General features: G+C 35.0%; 1 protein-coding gene across 4 annotated transcripts in view; it reads left to right on the top strand.

Moving 5' to 3' along the window:
* EML4 (EMAP like 4) overlaps window positions 1-23,205 on the top strand; it is a 192,028-nt gene that overhangs the window by 78,543 nt on the left and 90,280 nt on the right. For all 4 annotated transcript variants that reach the window (XM_036990811.2, XM_036990812.2, XM_017661038.3 and 1 more), the window contains 3 exons: window positions 4,433-4,615; window positions 18,986-19,115; window positions 21,807-21,980. In XM_036990811.2, coding sequence (XP_036846706.1) covers window positions 4,433-4,615; window positions 18,986-19,115; window positions 21,807-21,980 — 487 coding nt within the window. The remainder of the gene's footprint in view (window positions 1-4,432; window positions 4,616-18,985; window positions 19,116-21,806; window positions 21,981-23,205) is intronic.

Raw genomic sequence — 23,205 nt, 5'->3', positions numbered from 1 at the left:
CAGGTTTATGGACCTCCTTTCTTCCCCTCCCGCCCACTCTTAGTGAGTTTAAGAACCCTTGAGAATTCATTTGTTCATATTTTAACTCTCAAGGCCAGAAACTATTATGAGAAGAAGCAGTGAAAAAAAAAGTATGGGAAAGGGAACTATTATATACTTGGATAGAGAAGAGTGTAAAAAGCCTCTGGAAAATAGATAAATTGTATTCACTGAACAGATATATTCCTAAAATGTTTATTATGAATGAGAATGTTGCCCATTAGAAAGTGAAATAAAAAAATAAGAACTAAGTTTTCAAAATGGGAACAGCAAAGAGAGTCATCTGAGGAAGGAACTCTAACCTCAGTTTGTTGTAGGACCAAGAATAGCTCACCTAATTCTACAGTCGTACTTTATTCATCTGTAAAAATGGCAGGAGGGATTGTAGGTCTTTAAGATAGTCTTTTTTTCTAGCTTTAAATTGTCTTATACTCTAATATATTCCTTTACAAAATTGAAACACTGCCTGGAGGACACTTTTTTTAAGAAATCAAGCTTCAGAAGTAATGTCTTTTATAGCTTAAATGTAAGTTTAACACGATACCTTTTCATTGTGAAATTCAATATAGAAATACTTATACTATAAAGCAGAAAGTTCCATTTACCCTATCTTTCTAATCTCACTCTTCTGGTTGGAAGTAACCCTGTCACCAGTTTGATGTGTATGTACTTCTAGACTTTTTTCTATGTATGTATGTAACTATGAAGTTTTTTATTTTATTTTTTTAGAAGTGTGTTTTTGGTGTGTGTGTGTGTATTTTAATAAATTATTCAGTACATACTGTCTTGCAGTTTGCTCATTCAACTTACGTTGTCTTACAGATCTTTCACATTTTTTTTAACATATCATAGCTTATTAACCACATCCATAGATAACTAGGTCATTTCCAGTTTTGTGGAAATCTATTACTCTCACTGTTGCCATTTTGAAAACTTTGTTCTTATTTTTTCCTCTTTCAATCTCTAGTGTACAACATCCTCATTCACAATATACTTTTTAGGACCATATTGGTTGAGTAAATAGAATATATTTATTTTCTGGAGGCTTTTTGCACTCTTTTCTTAATCCAATACTAAGTCCACTAATAAACAGTGTAGTAAAGGACATTACAGGATAGTAAGTTATTGAACCCTCGTGATATAGCTGTGCATTATTTCATCTAACCATCCTAAACCTGAAATAAGTACTAATAGTAACTAGCATGAAGAAATTACACATGCTGGTTAAGTAGCATACAGATTTACTCAAGCAGTGGAACACCAGAGTTCATGTAGTATTCTACCACAGCTTTTATTGGATTCCCAAAGAGATTCTTGTCCCCAGAAAAGAGCCAAAATTTTAAACAGGAAGGGGTTATAGAATTTTATTAGAGCTATAAGGAACTGTAGAGATCAACTACTAATGCTCTTTTGCACCTCAGTTGCTGCTGACCCTGTAATTGATCATCCAAACTGGGAAACTTGAGACTGAAAGAAGGAGCATTATGATAATAGGTAGTATTTATACTGAGGTAGCAAACATATTTGAGATACATGGACACCTTAACCCTAGCTTAGGCTAGGTTTCATATGGTTAGTGCAGTAACCTGCCTGGTCTTCTTACCTTTACTCTTTACCTGTTCCAGTCTGTCCTCACACAGCAGAAAAAAAAGACCATTAAAAAAAAAGATGATATCACTTAGTAGTTAAACCCCTTCAGTGGATTTGTGAAAAAATATATTTATTCTGTCCTCCTATGGTTATTGTTAGAATGCAGTATGAAATAGAGTGAAGGACACTTAAATTGTGAGTCAAGAGTCCTGTGTTTGAGGCTTAGATATCAAGACTAGTTTGGTGACCTTGGGCAAGGTGTTGAATTTCTCAACCGTTTCCTCAATTATAAAATATAGATAGTGTGAGGAGGGGGATGAGGTAATAAATATGAAAGGTAAAGTATAATGCAGAACATTGTTAATAGTTAACTTTGTGCTTGATAATGCCCTTTGAAAAATTGTCCTTGTGTCTTATCACAGTATCTAACAGATTGTGGTAAGATTTTTATAAGCTGAACCACCTTTCATGTGACTGTCCAACTTTCACATAATAAAAACTTAAGTAATTTTTTTAAAGAAATTAAGTCCATAAAAGTTAAGTGACTTTACAAAAGTAAAAGCTAGTTACCCTGTCAGTACTAAAACCCAGGACTATCACTTTGGCATTATAGCCTGATAATCTTTCCACCAGCCTCTTCTCTGTTCCCCAAAAAAGATTATGTTTATATAAGAAACATATTACATAAGATTGTGTTTATAAAAATGACATACACATTTTGTCTTTGGTTGTAGTTTATATAACTTATCTTTAGTAAGTTGAGAACAATTTAGAAAGGTGTGATTTACTGACTTAATCAGGACTTCTGGCTTACAGAAAGTGATGGCTTGCAAGTGATGGCTTGCAAAAGATAATTTTATTAGGCTACATAATTAGCTAGGAAGAATATTAAAGCAGCTCTCAGAATTGAAAGCCCAAGGCTTCAGAAGCCGGAACTGGGACTCAGGGTAGTAAAGACACTTTATCACTGACAGCCCTAGGTCTATGTCCTTAGAGCTGGCAAACCAAGAAGGATGGATATACCTTCTCTGAGAAGTTTGGTAGGACTCCATTTGACCTGGCCCATATACAACCACTCCTAGGGTGGTTTTTAGATTGAACCATAGGAAATTGCTAATAAGTAATCATATTTTTACCAACTAAAAAGGTTGTTTCATATGGTTCAATCTATTAATAGTTCAGGGTGGTAGTAGAGAGAATGAGGCATCATAGATTGACAGCCCCAATGGGACCTCAAAGAAATGGACTCCTACAAAAGAGCTGAGCTGCTCTTCCTACCAGAAGGAGGAAAATAGGAAAGCATTTTCTACAAAAATCACAGTGGCCATAATATAACACATTTTAGAGTATGTGTCAGCTAGAATTTTGCTAGATTCTGTGGAAATGAAAAAGACCTCAAATACAAAATTCTAAAGTGAGACTGAAATGTTCTTAACAGTCCTTTTCTTAAGAATCTCATCTCAGAGTTTGACAAATCTGCCTTTTATCTAACAAATGTGCCCAAAGTTTTCAGTTATACCTTTTGTACTTTGCTGTGCATGTTAAACATTTATTGAATGTCAGACATGTCCTAGGCATCTTCCTCATAACAGTCCTATTAAAGATGAAGAAATTGAGGTTCAGAGAGGTAAAATAATTTGCCTGAGGTACCCAACTAATTAATATGGAACTAGGATTTGAAGTCTCAATTGAAGATAGTTTCCTTCCATATTAGTACTTCTCAAAGATTGTCTTTAAATACCTCATTTAAAGGTAAAAGAGAGTATATGTGTGCCTGAGAGGTCTGTAGGCTTATAAGATCCCAAAAATGAGTATTTTTTACTGTTTCATAATAAGTGGTGATAGCTTTGCTTGCTTTTTAAGTGCTGAGGATGCTTTTTAACTCAAGTTTTGAGTTAAACTGTCTTTTTATGAAGATGTATGGCTCATTATCTTAATCTGAGAAAAATGATACACTGTGTCTTATTGTGTGAATGATTGCTGAATGATTGCTGCAAATAATTCTTATATAAGAGTCTAAATTCCCTCCTGAATTTTTCTGATTATAGTGAATTAGGCAATAGCAATCGATCTTTCTGTATATTTGGATTCCTATTGACCCAACAAACAAGGTACTCTAAAGTTACATAGCTTTAGAAGTAGTTTGTAATTGCTATGTTATAGTATGTCTTGTTAAATACCTAAGGCAAATATTAGCTAAGTACTTTGTAAAGACCATACCTTTTTTTGAGAGGTTGGAGCACTAGGGGGAAAGAAGTAACAGCAAAAACATTTTGCTAATTACATAGCAGTATTTTGAGGTTTTGAGAGAATGATAGTAAATACAGAAGTAAAGAGTGCTTTCTGGTGATCTATGCTGAAGGCAAGCGGTTCCCAATCTGATACATAAAGCAAAACTGAAATGATTTGTACTGCTTTTTTATTTTCGTAGAGAAGTATGATAATGATAATTAAAAAGGATGCCTCATATAGTTTGCTCTCTTGCAAGTTTCCAGAAGTCTACAAAGTGATATGTTTAGGGAACATTTTGGTGAAAAAAAACAATCAATCAAGGTCATGGTACAATAATGGGGAAAATTTTCATAATTTTAATTGTACATCAGATATATTAACTTATACTGTTTTAAGTTCAAATAGCTATGAATATCTTTACAGAAGTTAGTCTGTGTGAAAACGTTTTTTCCCCCTCAATTTTTCTCACCTTTTAAAAAGATTTACCTGGCATAAGTTTTTCTTATTTATCGTTAGATTCTTTCTAAAGCAGTTTAATTTTAAAATATTCTTAATTTCCTTTATTTTATAGATGATAGTATTTCTGCTGCAAGTACTTCTGATGTTCAAGATCGCCTCTCAGCTCTTGAGTTACGAGTTCAGCAACAAGAAGATGAAATCACTGTGCTAAAGGCAGCTTTGGCTGATGTTTTGAGGCGTCTTGCAATCTCTGAAGATCATGTAGCCTCAGTGAAAAAATCAGTCCCAAATAAAGGTAATTAAGTGTGTTGTAAAGTAAGAAGAGTCTTGCTTTTTGCAGTACTTTCTTTGCAATAATATATAAAACTTGTGTGTTTTATCAGTGACATTAAAATTGGAAATATAAAACTATAGTTTCTCTCTTGGATTACTTATGATTATACTTTGTTTTCCATTTCCTTTTTATTCCCCAGAAATTCTGAAGTTTATTATTTCAAATTGGGAATTTCTGTGTAATACCACTGATAGTACTTACAGGATTTTATTCATAGTATTTATGTGAATTCATTTTCTTGCAACTAGATAAATTTACTGATGGCAGGAAGAACTTACTTTGTGTGTGTCTCATAGTAATTAGCAGTGTATCTTAAACATACCAGGTAGGCAGTCAGTGTACTTTTTGAATCAGTCCTCTTATCATTACAGAAATGATTAAAAGTCATAGTTCACATGGCTTCATTCTAAGCCTTCTGGTGGCCATTAGTCAGCAGAATCCTGAAGAATTTAAGCTTTGAAACTTATTGCCAACTGTAGTACCATGGGGACTTTAACTTCTAGATATTGAGAGCGTTTTTACAGTTTAAGAGAAAGTCATCAGGACCCTGAGTTTGAAACAGATGTAGTATGGCCTTTCCCTTCCTCCAACCACCCAGAAAGAATCTTAAATTATTTCACATAAATCAAGCAATTTGAACATATTTTCTAAACCTTACTGACTTTTTTTTTTTGATAGAGCAAATGGACACAGGCATGATTATCCCATTTCGACAGTGGAAGAAGTGAGGATATTCTGTGGCTTACTACTCTACTGCAGTATGTCAGTGCAACTTATTAACTATGAAGGAGTCTTACATTAACTGCTAGATAACTGGCTAGATAAAAGATTTTAATCAGGATCTGAGGGACAGATTTAGAAGAAAGATTATGAAGTTAGCTTCTGAATGTTGAGTTGAGATACATATCTATAGTGTATAGATAGTACACAGAGATAGCTGAATTACAGCTGGTGCTCCTGCTGGTCTTAGCTAGCAATAAGAATTTGGGAATGTTCAGTTTATGGATGATAGTTGAAGCCGTAGAAAGAGGATGTAAAACGAGAACAGGCTCAGTATAATTCTTTTGGGAATGCCAGTATTTCAGCCTAGCAAAGAAAGAATGACTCATGTTGCCAGCTGCTACAAAGAGGTCGAATAAAACAAAGACTGAGAGGTAGCCATGGGTTTTGGCATTTATGAGAATCAAGAAAATTGTGAAATTAGAGCAGCAACTACAGCCACTCTTTCAAAAAATTTGCCTGGGAGGGGAAGATTATAGCAGCTAGAAGAGGATGCTAAATTGAAGGCCAGTTTTTCTTTTTTTTTTTTAAGATGTTATAGACTTCAGTACAAAAATATGTTGAGAACAAAAAGGCAGCAGAGGGGAAGATGACATTGATGAGGGAGGGGTGGTAGTAATTAATAAAGCAAGTTTCCTGAGAGTTTGGCAAAGGATCTTGGAGCAGGTAAGAAACTTAGTCTTAGAAAGAAGACTACTTCTGAGATAGAATAGAAAGAGAAAACTAAGTGGAGGTTGCTATATATTCACAACTGTCGGGGCTGGAACTTTCATTCCTTGTCAGCTTTCTCCTCAAGAGACAGTGATGCCAAAGAAAGACAATTTCTGGGTGGTGAAAGAAAGGGGAGTAAATGTTTGGCATGGTTCAAGTGAATGATGGAAGAACACAGACACATGAAAGATATACTGAATGACCTTGAGAGTATTGAGGTAGGAAATGGGAGGTACATTCATTCTGCCTGGTTTTGTGATTCCCATTCTTATATCTCCCACCCTCAAGCACACTGGGTCTTGGTATTAATCATGGAGAATTAGAGAGTTACAGGATTGATCTTTTCCATTAGTGGTTAGTACTAAGATAAATATGTCAGTGACAATGGATAAGGGACTTGAGAATTTGTCAAAAGACAGTAGAAACCACTTTGGCTAAAATGTCATATTGTGGTTTTTAATTTTTTGAGAACCAACTTTGAGGACGGCCAAGATCAAGCCAGGCAAAAATTTATTTGGTTATAAATTGATTTTTATAAGAGTTGTTGCAGTAGCATGAGGAGCCTGATCAGTTAATTTATGCGGGCTGTATAGGGCAGGCCAACTTGACCAAATATAAATAACTTTCCCATTCATTATTGGTATATGTTTTCTCAGCTTTTGACTTAAAAGTATTGAAATCCTGTAAGAAAAAATGACATAGTGTTTAGTTATTATTCACAACATTTTTAAAAGCTTAAATAGTTCATATTAGTCTAAAAACATTAAAAATTTTTTTGGTATCATTAATATACACTTACATGACAAACATTGTAGTTACTAGATTTCCCCCCATTATCAAGTCCCCACCACAAAACCCATTACAGTCACTGTCCATCAGCATAGTAAGAAGCTATAGAATCACTACTTGTCTTCTCTGTGCCTATACTGCCTTCCCTGTGCCCCGCCCCCTTACATTATATGTGCTAATCGTAATGCCCCTTTTTCCCCTTATCCCTCCCTTCCCACCCATCCTCCCCAATCCCTTTTGTTAGTTACTGTTAGTCCATTCTTGGGTTCTGTAAGTCTACTGCTTTCTTATGCTGTACAACAGTACATTGTAATTTTGTGTTGAAAAAAATTAAGCAATATTTTCTTTCATTTTTTATTTACCAAGGTATTTCAGTGAAGAAATATTTAGGGAAATTTAAAGACTGCTTTTTTTAGTTAAGCAGATAGATGATATTTTATATGACACACCAGTTACTTTGTGCCTACCTGTTTCAGTGTCATAAACTACAAATACATTTTAAAAAGTTGTGGTTCCTATTCCCCAGGAACATACTTTTTGTAAGTTGTCCTTTCTAGTACTTTTCTAGTTCTCCTTATTCATAATTCTTCTGTCTCTAAAGTGAATGAACAGTCGTTTTTGTTAGGGACTCCTTAGTACAGACTAGTGTTGGAGCCACATGCAGCTGTTATATTGGAACCTTTTCTTTCCACATTTCGTTGACCCTTACATTTTATTAATAACCTTATTAGATGTTAAGTTCTTTTTCATGTGTTCTACTTCTTAAGTTTATTTAGAGTGCTATTCTTGTAATATGCTAATCTGGTTACATTCTGAAATGGAGTCTACTAGTGATTGTATTTTAAGTAACTTTGTTGTCTTAGGCACAGGCTTTAAATTGATTTCTGTACAAATGTAGGGAAATAATTATTTTAGAGATGAGCGTAATTCATTGTTAAGAATTAATTACTCATTTCCCCTTAGTGGAAAAGTTTGACCAATTATGTTTTACAATATTGATATTAAAACATCAAGAGAAAAACATATTTAAAGTTTATTTTATTATTTTCAATTTTAAACATCTTTATCTTAGAGGTTATATATAGTATACTGTAGATAGTTATTGGAAACATACTAAATGATTCTTCACTATTGGCATGTGTATAAAGATGAGCTATCCGTTTGAACATTAAACAGGATTAATATACGAATGGTATGAATGTTTGGAGTAAACGTTTTAAGAAACATTTTGTAACGAAGTCTATTTTTTTTAATTTTTTAATTTTTTTATTGAAGTGTCGTTAGTGTCTTATGTTAATTTCAAATGTATATCACAGTGGTTCAACAATCCCCATGATCAACTTATATTGTGATTGCAAATTATTGTGCTCGTTTATTCCCACCCCCTACCCCTGCTCTCTGTACCCGTCCCAACCCCTCCCCCTTGGTAACCACTAGTCACTTCTCAGTGTCTATCAGTCTACTATTGTTTTGTTCCTTCTGTTTTGCTTTGTTTTTATATTCCACAAATAAGTCAATTTCTTTGTCTTCCATTATGTATATGTAACACATTTTCTCTATCTGTTCATCTGTTGATGGACACTTAGGTTGCTTCCATATATCTTGGCTATTGCAAATAGTGCAGTGATTAACATAAGGATACATATATCTTTTCGAATCAGGGATTTAGTTTTCTGTAATGAAGTTTTTCATAGAATACTTTCCTAAAAAACAGGAAATTATTTGGTAAGAATTATGTATATAGTAAAGTAATACTGTGGAAATTTTTATGTGAATTTTTTAGTCCCCCTTGAAATAAGAATTTATAGCATCACTTTCAAATAAATTACTGACACAATAATAATCACTGTCATCTTCATAAGGTATTTACATTTTTTAGAGCATTTTTTTAGAGGTAAGACTAAAACCCCCATTAGATATACACAATTGAATATTATTCAGCCATAAAAAGAAAACAAATCCTCCTGTTTGCAACAACATGGATAAAGCTAGAGGGTATTACGCTCAGTGAAATAAGCCAGATGGAGAAAGAGAAGTACCAAATGATTTCACTCATTTGTGGAGTGTTAACAACAAAGTAAAACTGAAGGAACAAAACAGCAGCAGACTCACAGACTCCAAGAAGGGCCTAGCGGTTACCAAAGGGAAGTGGTTAGGAAGAGTGGGTGAGGAGGGAGGGAGAAGGGGATCCAGGAGCATTATAATTAGCACTCACAATACAGTTAGGTCACGGGTAAAGCAGTATAGTACGGAGAAGACAAGTGATGACTCTATAGCATCTTACTATGCTGATGGACAGTGATTGCAGTGGCGTGGGCCCAGGGGTGGGTACTTGATAATATGGGTGAATGTTGAAACCACAGTGTCACTCATAAGATTGTCTGTCAATGATACCTTAATTTAAAAAATATGATAAGTAGGTGGAGCCCTTTTATGAGGCTATGGTTAAAAATATGTCAACTATTGATAAAGGTACCTATTATGTAGTGTTGCTAGATGGTGGTGATAAGGGGGACATACTTGGCTTCAGGTATGACTAAAACTAAATGTTAATGATGTACATGCTAATAGCTTAATGACATTCTACTATGTCACTTCATAGCAGTATTGCCATTCAGTGAATGCTGAAATCAGAAACACACCTAACTAGTCTTTAAGTATTTTTAGTTCTCTTTTATTGGTTTATCCTTGTGAGTGTGCCAGCAGTATTAAAAGCTAAGCCCCAGTTTTTCATATTTTATGCCAGACACTTAACTGAGGTAGAAAGTTTTTCCAATAGTTCTTAAGGTGGCCAGTCACTGAAATTCCTCATATAAATTCTCCTCGGTCAGAGAATGTTTTCCTATTGACGGCATATGTTCATAATATATGCACCAGTTGCAACTGAATCCCTGCCAAAAGAAAAAAAATTACCTGTACTGTGGAGCAAAAGGGAAGGCCCAGGGAACACTTTGGCAGTTTTAACTGCCAGGAAGACAAATTGTGTCACAGCTGGTGCCTGGGAAACCCATTAAGACCTCTTGGGATGACCAAATGAATGTAATTTGAGAATACAGCCTGGTGGCATTATGTGAAGACAAGCTGTTAGTACACAATAGTGTAGAAGCAAAGGAGCCAAATTTATCTGAAGGTGGGAAACGGTCATCTTAAACCAGGAAACTGCTCGTAGACCAAAAGCATCGAGTATTGTACTTGCTGCTTGAAAAATGAGAGAACCTAGAGGCAAAACTGAAATGTGGAGGCTGTCAGTTCTCCAAAAGGAACATTCTTAATTATGTAGAATCTGGGATAGTGCAGATCTATATCATTTGGCTCTTTCTCCAGAAAACATTTGGGAGAAGACAGTGATTGTCATAGGTTTGCTGTAGATGTTGATAAGTAAATTACATTTTCTGGTTGGAAGGTGTGAATTTGCTTGGTGGGGCTCTTGGACTAAAATGACCCAGTGTGGTAGGGGTTGGGAGAATGTTTTATTATTTTGACAACAGATCAAAGACATCTAAACTGCTCTTTGTATATAGAAGTATATGGGTGGATGTTGCCTCAGACCAGGCAGCAGTTACCATTTACAGCGTACATTTCCCTAGTCTAATCCTTATTTCATCATTTCAACTCAAAATAGACTCTTAAAATGTATTGGCCAAGAGTTATGAGGATTAAAGCACACCTTCCTCTGAGACAAGAGGGAAAGAGAAGTGTATATATAAAATTCTAAATGGAAAAAGTAAAATTTGAGTAGTGTAGTCAGTCCTCAATCTTCTCAAAGAATGAAGCAAAGTAATTGACAGGTTGAAAAATGAAGGTGGCAGGCAGCTTGAAAATATGAAGAGAGTGGAAAAAGGTGCAGTTGGAGGTACAGGGCATATGATAGGGAATCTGAGGTAAAGAAAAGATTTTTGAGTATCCACAAGAGTTCTTCCTCCCTGGACCATTTTTATCTGTCTGATCAAAATTTTTCCTATCCTTCAAAGCTTCAAATCTTTATTTCTTGAAAACAACCTTTCCATTTCTTGTCTCTTCTTCAAATTGTTTTAAAATTTTGCTGTATGTGCATTTTGGTGCTTACATTTGTTCCTGCTAGGCTACAAACTATTCAAAGACAGGGACAGTTTTTTATTAACGTAGCTAGCCTTGGGATGACTCAATAAATACTTGTTAAGTTGAGTGTAGGAAGAAGAAAGTTGCAGAAACAGGAAGTTGTGTTGTTAAGTAAGAATTACTGCTGTAGAGGGAGGGACTGAGATAGATGCAAGAATAAGTGAATATTATGGATGAGGGTAGTAAGGATTTGAGATTTTGAATATGCACCAGTGTATCACTTCATTTTGTGTGTCTTGTATGTATTCCCCTACTTAGCACATAGAAAACACTTAATATCTGAATGACTAAATGACTGCATCTTTGTCACAACTGCTTCATATTTCTCTTCTGGATTATGTTCAGTTTATCTCTACTCTCCCTTCTTGCAGTATGACACTGCTCTTAAGGCATCCTCTACACTGCGCCAGAATGACTTTTTAAAATGTATGCACCAATGTATCACTGAATATGCATTCAGTGATAGAAGAGGGATGTGTGTTTGTATGTATGTGCATACATGTAGACACACCATATACATAACATATAAATGTGTAGCTAATGGTGCAGTTCAGTCATGAATTTGGTAACTGCGATAATCACTTTTTATTTTCTTTGTTAAGTTCCTAATATTCTAAATTTCAAAGAATACACTTTAGACCTCTCAACTGAGAAACAAACATTCACCCACAGCATTCCTTTTTGTTTTCTGCCTCTGCTTTTCTTTAACATTTCTTAAAACTGCCTACTCTTCTCCATTCATGCTACCTAGCTTTTGTTTCAAGTCCCCATTACCTTATACTTAAACCACTGCCCTGAAATCTGCTCTTTGCATAGCCCCTAGAGGGTTTTCTCTAAAATATAGCATCCTTTTTTCAGCTGAAACCCTTTAGTGGTCTCTTCTATAGATAAAGTCTCCATGATCTAACTCCTGCTTAACCTTTCCTACCTGGACTCACCCCTCCCACCTGGACTCTGCCCTCTCTTGGGTTCTTCATTCTCACCACATAGAGTTTTTTGTTTAACCTCCACCCCACCCTCCCAAGCATGCCACAGACACTTACACATCCCACTTTGCTGTTACATTCTTTCTGATCCTTTATCCCTGCTGAAATAAGATCTCAGTATCTTAGTACCTCCCGTTTACCTAGCTATCTCTTAATCATCCCTTAAGACTTTGTTCTGTATTTCCTCTAGGAAGACTTTCTTGAGCCTTATATTCCTACGTATTCTTACAGAACTGTGTGTCTTTTCTTTGTACTTCCATGACACTGTTCAGGTCACTCTCTCTGTTACTTGCCACATGTTTTCATTGTCACTATGATTCTCTTGCAAGATTTTTAACTCCATGGTGCCAGTGGCTGCCTGGTACTCTTTTGTCAGAACAAGGCTAGGATCATAATAGGCCCTGAGTAAATATTTGGTGGGTGAATAGATGATGAATACATGTTAATTTAGGCAAGCAGGGATGATTAGCATATGCCAGAAAGAAGAGCCATCCAGGTGCAAAAGCACAGAGGAGTAAAAATACTTAGTTTAGGAGTTCAGAATAAACTGAAGCATGAGGTGTGAGGTTGAAAGTATCAAGATATGAGCCTAGACTGGTAGGTAGGGCCATGGTGAAAGGTTTTCTTTGGCCTTGCTGAAGAATTTAGTTCTTATCCTGAAGGCCCTGGAGAGCCATTAAAAGGATTTTAAATTGAGGACTGAAAGGTAGATTTAGAGTAATCCTTTATTTCTAAGATGCCTATATTTCTTTTGAGTTTTAACATCCCTGAAATTTTAATACATCTTACAATTGACTATGTCTTATAGTTCTCATAGGCAATACTTCTTTCTTTCTAGTTAGGTGTTCAAGAGAATGGTGTATATTACAGTTGATGGCATATTAAATTCAAAGAAATACAGCAAGTTTTATTTTTATTTTTTTTTTTATTTTGGTATCATTAATCTACAATTACAGGAAGAACATTATGTTTACTAGGTTCCCCCCTTCACCAAGTCCCCCCCACATACCCCTTCACAGTCACTGTCCATCTGCTTAGTAAGATGCTGTAAAATCACTACTTGTCTTCTCTGTGTTGCACAGCCCTCCCCGTGGCCCCCCCCACACACTATACATGCTAATCGTAATGCCCTCTTTCTTTTTCCCCGCCCTTATCCCTCCCTTCCCACCCATCGTCCCCAGTTTAAAAAGTCATTCTGGCGCAGTGTAGAGGATGCCTTAAGAGCAGTGTCATACTGCAAGAAGGGAGAGTAGAGATAAACTGAACATAATCCAGAAGAGAAATATGAAGCAGTTGTGGCAAAGATGCAGTCATTTAGTCATTCAGATATTAAGTGTTTTCTATGTGCTAAGTAGGGGAATACATACAAGACACACAAAATGAAGTTTCTGGATAGAGTTATAGTTGATTATAACTGGTGATAAGGACTGTGAAGGAAATAATGGAAATAGTAAGAGAGTAAACTAGGAGAAGCACTTCAGATAAGGTGATCATAAAAGCCCCCTTTGAGGAAGTAGTATTGAGCAGTACTTTAAAAGATGATAATGAGTCTTTCAGGTGAAGAACATATCTGAGTAGAAGAGCAAAGGCAAAAGCTTGTGTGCAAGAAAGGGAGGAAAAATGAATTCAAAATTTTGGTCATATGCCAAAAAATAAACCCACCTTGACTTTTATGTCACACCCTCTACAAAAATTAAGTCAAATGGATCATTAAACTCAGTGTAATAGCTAAAACCATAAAATGTTTGTAAGAAAATATAGGAGAAAATCTTAGTCACCTTGGATTTGGAAAAGATGTATTAAGTAGGACAGAAGTACAAATAAAAGAAAAATAAATTCATTGAACTTTTCAAAATTTAAGAAATCTTGTTCCTCTGAAGACTGGAAAATAAAAGATAAAAAGTTGCAAAACAAGAGAAAATATTTACAAAATGTATTTGTCAAAAGATTTATATCTAGACTATATGAAGAATTTTTAACACTCAGAGATGCCCATTTAAAAAATAGGCAAAAGATTTTAACAGACATGTTGATGCCAGGGTTCTTGTTCACAGAGTCAAAAAATGAACTTAACAAACACCTAAGGTAGGAGAGCCAGTGAGAGGCTTTTATTTAGAGATACAGTGAGAGGACAGAGCTCCTGGCTCATGCAAGTCCGGGGTGGTACATTGTCTCTATGGGATTTATAAGCAGTTGAGTATTTTGGGGAACTGATAAAGGGCTAGGGGTGCAGACTTGTACCGTCTGCCCTGCCCCCAAGGTGAGCTGGGTTGTTGTCTATTTGCTAGAACTGTTTATAGTTGAGATACAGTAAAGTCATGGGTTATACTGAGGTACCCTTCTTTATTTGCAGAACACTCAGACATTCCAGGCCAAGTTGCTCCTGGCCTTTTGAGCTTTCACTGATCTCACTGAAGATGTCTATAGTACTAGTCTGGTATCTTTACCCTAGAAAATTAGTGTGACCTTGACTTTGCATAATGCTTAATTTAACACAGTTTCGATAGGGACTTCTTTGTACATTGTTACATTGTCTGACTGTAAATATCCTGCCTTGCCTTTCCCAGAGGCCCTCACCCTACTCTGATTACACCCACTGTCCCTGTCTCAAAGTCACCAAGGAAATACATAGATGTCAAATAAAAGCACATGAAAATATATTAAATACTTTAGATATTAAGGAAATGCAAATTAAAAACACAGTGAGATGCCATTACGTGCTCAAAAAAACTGATCAATCCAAATATTTGCAAGGATATAGAGCAACTGGAGCTCATACAATGCAGGTGGGATATAAAATGGTACAACCACTTTGGAAAACAATTTAGCAGTTTCTTTAAAAGTTAAACATTCACCTGCCATACAACTCAGGTTTTTACCTTTAAGAAATGAAAATTTATGTCCACACAAAGACTTATACACTTATGTTCAATGTAGCTTTTAATATTCAATATTTTAATATTTAATATTTATATTTTTATAAATATTTAATATTTAATATTTTTAATAGCAAAAAAACAAAACCATTCAAGTGTCAACAGGTAAATGAATAAAAATATTGTAGTGTACCCATATAATGGGGAAATATTGGGCATAAAAAGGAATAATCAACTAATATACTTATCTTAGATGAATCTCACATAATTTTGTTGAAGTTAAAAAGCCAAAGACATGATTCCATTCATATAAAATTCTAGAAATTGCAAACTAACAGTGATAGGAAGTAGATCAATGGTGCCCTGGGGACCTGCCTGCTTTTCAGTCTCTAGCAACCACCATTTTATTTTCTATTTCTGCAAATTTGACTACCATAGGTATCTCATATAATTGAAACCATATAGTATTTGTCCTTTTGTGTCTGGCTTATTTCACTTAAAATAATGTCTTCAAGACCTATCCATGTTATGGCATGTTTCACAATTTCCTTTTTTAGGCAGATGAGTGGATAAACAAAATGTGGTATATACATACAGTGGAATATTATCTAGCCATAAAAAAGAATAAAGTACAGGCATACCTCATTTTATTGTGCTTCACTTTATTGCACTTCACAGATAATTACATTTTTTACAAATTGAAGGTTTGTGGCAACCCTGCATTGAACAAGTTTATTGGTGCCATTTTTTCAACAGCATTTACTCACTCTGTCACACTTTGGTAATTCTCACAGCAGTTCAAACTTTTTCATTATTTGTCATGGTGCTCTGTGATAAGTGATCTTTGATATTACTGTTGTAATTGTTTTGGGGCACCACGAATGCACCCATATAAGACAATGAACTTAATTGGTGAATGTTGTATGTGTCACTTGAAATCAAAAGCTAAAAATGATTAAGCTTAGTGAGAAAAGGCTGTTGAAAGCTGAGATAGGCCAAAACGTTGGCCTTTTGCACCAAACAGCCAAGTTGTGAATGCTAAGGAAAAGTTCTTGAAGGAAATTAAAAGTGCTACTCCAGTGAATACATGCATAAAAAAGCAGAGCAGCCTTATTGCTGATACGGAGAAAGTTTTAATGATCAAGATAGAAGATCAAAACATCCATAACATTCCCTTAAGTCATAGCCTCATTCAGAGCAAGACCCAAACTCTCTTCAATTCTTTGATGACTGAGAGAGGTATGGTAAGGCAGCTGCAGAAGAAAAGTTTGATGCTAGCAGAGGTTGGTTTGTGGGTCTAAAGAAAGAAGGCATCTTCATAACATAAAAGTGCAAGGTGAAGCAGCAAGTTATCCAAAAGACTTAGCTAGCTAAGATAAATAATGAAAGTGGCTACACGAAACAACAGATTTTCAATGTAGATGATGAAACAACCTTCTATTGGAGGAAGATGCCATCTAGGACTGATAACTAGAGAGGAGAAGTTAGTGCCTGGCTTCAAAGCTGCAGTGGGGGGCGCTGACTCTTATTACTAAGGGCTAAAGTAGCTGGTGACTTTAAGTTGAAGCCAGTGTTCTTCTACCATTCCAAAAATTCTAGGGCCCTTAAGATTTGTTCTCTGTCTGCTCTGCCTGTGCTCTGTAAATGGAACAGCAAAGCCTGGATGACAGTGTAGCTGTTTACAGTATGGTTTTCTGAATGTTTTAAGCCCAACTGTTGAGCCCTACTGCTCAGAAAAAGGGTTCCTTTCAAAATATTACAGCTCATTTATAATGCACCTGGTTACCCAAGAGCTCCAGTGGAGAAGTAAAGACTATCTTTGTGCCTGCTAATATAACATCCATTCTGCAGGACATGGTTCAAAGAGGGATTTCAACCTTCAAATATTATTTAAGAAATACATTTTGTAAGGCTATAGTTGCCATAGTAGTAATTCCACCGATGGATCTGGGCAAATTAAATGGAAAACCTTCTGGAAAGGATTCACCATTCTAGATGCCCTTAAGAACATTTGTGATTCATGGGAAGAGGTCAGAATATCAACATGAACTTAGGAGTTTGGAAGAAGTTGATTTGGACCCTCATGGATGACTTTGGAGGGGTTCAAGGCATCAGTGGGGGAAGTTAATTATGTGGTGGAAATAATGAGAGAACTAGAATTAAGTGGAGCCTGAAGGTGTGACAGAATTGCTGCAATTTCATAATAAAACTTGAACAGACAAGGAGTTGCTTTTTATGGATGAGCAAAGAAAGTGGTTTCTTGAAATGAAATTTACTCCTGCGAAGATGCTGTGAAAATTGTTGAAAGGACAACAAAGGATTTAGAATATTATATAAACTTAGTTGATAAAGCAGTGGCAGCATTTTAGAGGATCGACTCCAATTTTGAAAGAAGTTCTGTGGGTAAAATACTCTCAAACAGCATTGTATGTACAGAAAAATTGTTGATGAAAGGAAGGGTCAGTTGATGCTCATACTTCATTGTTGTCTTATTTTAAGTTGTCTCAGTCTTTAGCAGCTACCACCCTGATCAGTCAGCAGCATCAACATTGAGGCAGTACCCTCCACCAGCAAAATGATTACAGCTCATTGAAAGCTCAGGTGGTAGTTATTAGTCTTTTTTAGCAATAAAGTATTTTTTATAGTGTTATGTACTATATTTTTTTAAATGTACCAATGCTATTGCATACTTCATAGACTACAGCATAGTGTAAACATAACTTTATATGCACTGGGAAACCAAAAAATTCATTTGATTCCCTTTATTGAGATATTTGCTTTATGGTGGTAGTCTGGAACCGAACCCCAGTGTTTCCAAGCTTTGCCTGTACACACACGTGCGGCCACATGGGTAAACCTTGCAAACATGCTAAAAGGAAGAAGCCAGACACAGAAGAGTATATATTATATTGTTCCATGTATATGAAATATTCAGAATAGGCAGATTGTAGAGATAATGCAGATTAGTGCTTGACAAGGGCTGGGCAGGGAGGAAATGGGGAGTGACTGCATGTAGACAGGGTTTCTATTTAGGGTGATGAAAATGTTCTGAAACTGACTAGTGGAGATGGTTGCACAGCATTGCATATATACTAAGTGCCACTGAATTGTACATTTTTAATGGTTAAAAAGTTAAAATTTATGCCATGAGTATTTCACCACAATTTTTTTTAAAACTCAGTACAACAAGAAGTTACCTGTTTGGCAAACTAGCACTGGATCTGACAAGTGGTGTTACTAACATGATTTGAGGGTTATTGTACCTTATTATCTGAAAATTTTCCTAGGGAGTTTCAAAAAATAAATACAATAGTCTCTCCATATTCCTTCTGAATCATTCTGTCTATGATCAGGTCTAGGAATCTCTGCATTGAGGAAGTCCATTAGATGATTTAGATGATTGTGATACAAGTGGTCCCAGTAACTTATTCTTGTTAAAAATGTGGTATTACACCATCAATGTATGGAACACTCCACAGTGCCAAATGTTTTTCTTGTGTGCATGTGAGAGAACTAAGTGCAAAAATTCAAAACTATTCTCTGTTCCCAAATCTTTAAATAAACTTGCTCTTTAGAGGATGTGGCTTTATTATCTTGGGACTTTGAGTCTTCCTGACCATACCAACATATCCATCACATATTTATTCCAGTCCTTCTAGATTATAAAAAATTAAGAAAGCAGAGGTTACCTTACATATTTATGCTTTATTTATGTGGAGTAACATTGTAAGATTGAACATTTACAGTTCTAGGATTTCTGATTATTTAATTTCAATAGAACCTTTGTGTTTTTGAAAACTAATGACATGGGGATTTGTGGTTTACTTGAGGTACAACTTTAAGTCGTGTGCTTTAAAGCTGCTATGTGTAGAGAGCAAGCCACTTAGAGAGTCTATTTAGCGATTTAGCATGGCTTTTCTGTATGTCTGTTTGGATAAGATTAAATCTTCAGGCAGTAATATTTATGCTGCATAATGCCAGGGCAACCTGCTTACTAGTTCTGAACACTGATGGACTTAATTTTTTAAACTACAGTCTTTGAGGAATATATTGACATTTGATGTAAAAATATTTTTCTTAACCACTTTCAGCCCAGCCAGGTCTTCGAGAAGCTATTTCCATGTCCTGTATAACCAATGGGAGTGGTGCAAACAGAAAACCAAGTCACACCAGCTCTGTTACAATTGCAAGAAAAGAAACTTTTTCATCTGCTGCTAAAAGGTATCCATTTGTGGGGATGGGGATGGGTAAGCTAATATTGAATGTGATAATTCAGCCTTTTTTTTTAAAAGAATATGAAATAGAGCTCTGTGGAATTCAAGTGAGCATGTCCTTTGAATTCTTTATCTCTGAATCTGGAGACTTCCAGTCTACTCATTCAGTTTACATTCATCGTACCTACCAAGTTGTATGAGGAAGCTTTTGTTTCTTATCAAAGAAAAAAGGTGGCTTCCTTTCCTGGTTTGGTTTGGTTTCTTTTTAATAAGCATTTGTTGATGAGGTAAGCATCACTATATTTAACATAATTATATAAGTGAATTTTCCATAGCAAGTGATACAGTTGATACAGCATTTTTTAAAAAGAGAATTAGAATCTTCAGTATATCCACATTAGCAGGAGGTTAAACACTATTATAACTTTTATTCTTTAACTGACTATAAAATTAAGACAGTTCAAAATATTATAATACTGTTTTGTGTATGTATATGTTACAGGATGGTAGTCAGGAGGGCAGTGAAAAGTATTGCAGTATAAACGTTTCAGTGGATCACAGATTTATATTCTACATGTTCTTTTCATCAATGAATTAATCTCGTTTCAATAAAACTGCTTACAGAATTTTTCTTCCACTTTTGTGTAATTCTTAACATGTACTTAACATGTAACTACTCCATGTAGTGTTTGGAGAGACCATAAGAGATCAACTACATAATCTTAAACTGTTTTCTTCAAAGAATGATTGAGGGGAAACCTTAAGTAATAGAAAAAAATTTAAGTATACTGATGGAAAATGGTTGCCTCAATAAACTAATTCCAGGAACTAAACTTTTTAACACTGTGGATTTATAGGTGTTAACCAAACTTGTGGCTATAGGAATACTGAAGAAATGACAAGACCTTTAGGCCTTTTAAAAGGCCCTTCTAGAATTCAGTGTCTTTGAAGTCATTGTCATTATAAAATCCAGGCTTTCTCCTCCAAAGCATACCAAAATATATTACCTGTGCTCCACTTTCAGAAGACAAGGACAAATTGTAGGAAAACAAATATATAGTGGAAATTTTTAATAAACTTCCTTGTATCCAGTAATAGTTTGGATTCAGCCCATTTTCTTACATACCTATAGATCTGTACAATGATCAGTATTATGCACGATACAGTCTAAACAGTCTATGACCAGCTGAGTTTGCTACTCTGTGTTGCAGGGGCTCTGTACTTTAAAGTACCCAGGTGGAAAATCTCTTTTAAGTGGTACTGGGCCCACATTACTATAGAGGCCTAAACATTCAAGATAGCTTGAAGAACAAGAAATAAGTAATTTCTAACTCAGTTTTAAATTTCAAAGTTGATTTGGTATTTTTGAGGTATAATGTGTTTCTGAGCACATACTTTTAGAAAGTGAACATGAATTAGACAGTAAAGGCCCAGATTGAAGTCAGAAGGTATCAGAACTGAATCAGATTAAGAAATGTCACTGTAAAACATTTTGTTATATACACTATGTATGTTTAAAATGTTCTTGAACATACTTCTTTGTAGATTATGTACCTTTTAGTCAAATTACAAAATGTCCCTTAATGTGTAGACAATTGATAGTTCTCTGTCTTTCAACCCAGAGTTCAAGTCTTGATTTCCATCTGCTTTATTATATTGTCAAAAATATTTGTGTAGTATTAAAGATTCTTAACCAATGTGATTGGCAATAGCAGATGCTTTCATTAATCAAGAGTCATAGTGTGGAATTACAACAATTTATACATAAATATTTAAGTATTTCATTTTAACTTAAAACATACTCACATATATTCTTTCGTCAATGTTTTTATGAAAATCTGAGCTTCCCACCCTCTTTTTAAGTATGCATCTCTGATTAGATTCCTTATTGACTGTCTTCCAACACCCATAAATCACTTTTTATAATTTTTCATTCCATTTTTAAAGATAGAGTAAGAAATTTAAAACTCTTATAAAACAATATTAATTAGAACTTAACTCTTTTTCTGTGATTTTTTTCTCAACCTTTTACAATGGTCTCACAAAATTTAACAGCAATTTTTTAGTAACTACTTTTTGTGAAATCTTTCCAGACAACTCAACTTAGTTTTCATGGAGATTACAGTTCTTTTTTCTATGTATATTTTGTCAGTTTTCTTTGTATTTAATTAACTTACATAATTAAAATAAGTACAACTGACATAAACAGGTACAAGGAAAAAAAACAATTGACTTTTGGCAAGTTTAAAACTCAACTGGAACAGAAAGAAGTACACGGAAGAAAGGGGAGTTAGAGAATAACCTTCTAAATGTGAGCATTTAGTGTGTCTTGGGAGTCAGTATGTTTTACAAAGGTAATGGAAAGTGTCACTAATGCTCTGATATGGGTAAGCTGGAGTTAGTTAAAAGAGTTCTGTTGTCCCGCAAAATCTGCCAAGATGGCAAAATGCATTAATGGCTCTTTTGGTCTAAAGGGGCAGTCTTCCTGGGATATGCCTTAAAATTCTTGTAAATTCTTCACTGAAGATTTTAATAGCTTCCAGAATTTTCAAAGAAATATTTTCATTATTAAATGACAGCAGTGTTGTAAGTTGTATGATTTAGGATTTTGAATTATATAATCACTTTTTCAGCCATTTGATTTATCTTTTTTATTTATTTCAATATGTGTTGTTCCATGTTATACTTTATTTTACAGTGGTACAGAAAAAAAGAAAGAAAAACCACAAGGACAGAGAGAAAAAAAAGAGGAATCTCATTCTAATGATCAAAGTCCACAAATTCGAGCATCACCTTCTCCCCAGCCCTCTTCACAGCCTCTCCAAATACACAGACAAACTCAAGAAAGCAAGAATTCTACTCCCACCAAAAGGTTTTAATTGTCCCCAAGTATAGAGTTAGGGAATGGTTGTAATGATACCTAAATTCTGTGACTTCAGTAAAACTTGGCTATCCATGATTCCAAGAGAAAATAATCTAGTGGCTTTTTTTCCCCTTCTTTGTTGCTATAATTTTTAGCACATTGGGGGATGAAGATTTAAGAAAAAGATTCTCAATTAAACCTGGGGAGAAAAAAAAACTTAGGTTATAAATAATTTGATGAAAAGAAGGCAGAAATAACCTGCTGGAAATTATACTTTTATAATAAAGTTATAGAATTTTTAAAATTTATATATAACTGCATAAACTGATAGATGTGGAAAATTACCATATATAATTATCCTCACCATATTTTGGCATCATTACGACCTTCAAATTGCAAGGGCCTTTTTCAGCAAATGGCTCTGTTGTGACTCAATTTCAGTTTTGGGTTTTGGGAGGATAAGTTCTTGCTTGAGTACTCAGAGAAACGAACCCATTTCATCTGGTCTTTTCTATGCTGAGGGCTTGCGTGAGGGCTTCTCTCTGTGTCTGTAATAATTAATATTTTAAAGTTACGAGAGAGGGAGAAGGGAGAAACATTCTAACAATATGTGTGAGCCTAAATCGGGGATCTAAACCTGCATGCTGGGAGTTCAGTGCTACAGCTGCCTTGTAATAAAAAATTTAGACCAACTTAATGAAATTTGCCTGCTCTAGAAATGCTGATTCAAGCTTTATGATTAGGTGTAGATACATTTATCATCATACTTCTGCTTAGAAGTCTTAGGAAAATATTAAACCATTCCCAGAACTGGCTAGGATTTTAAGTAAAATAAACAATAACCATTCTTAAAAGATTTGTAATATATTTTTATTTGATCAGTTTAATATTTTGCCTCAAATCTCCAGAGAGAATTTGAGAAAACAATACTACATTAATGCATGTTTAACATTTTTAAAATGCTTTGTGTGTCTCACACAGATTCTTATGCTATCTAAATGGTTTGTAATTCTTCTGTCTGGTCTCATGTGGAGTTCCTCTTGGATACAGCTTATTAATGTTATGCAACATTGGATTGTGTATGGTTTAAGGTGGCTTTTTATAATCAGTCTTTAAGGTTCTGATTTGACTTGGTATCTTCTTTCTCCCAGATCTTTTTTTCAGCTTCTTAAAGGGCTCCAGGACATAAGCTTGCCATTCTGAATTGCTCTTTGAACACTATTGCAGGAAGGAT

The sequence above is a fragment of the Manis javanica genome, chromosome 1 (genome assembly GCF_040802235.1).
Source record: "Manis javanica isolate MJ-LG chromosome 1, MJ_LKY, whole genome shotgun sequence".
In the NCBI taxonomy this organism is placed as follows: domain Eukaryota; kingdom Metazoa; phylum Chordata; class Mammalia; order Pholidota; family Manidae; genus Manis; species Manis javanica.
This window is presented reverse-complemented; position numbering and strand designations above follow the sequence as displayed.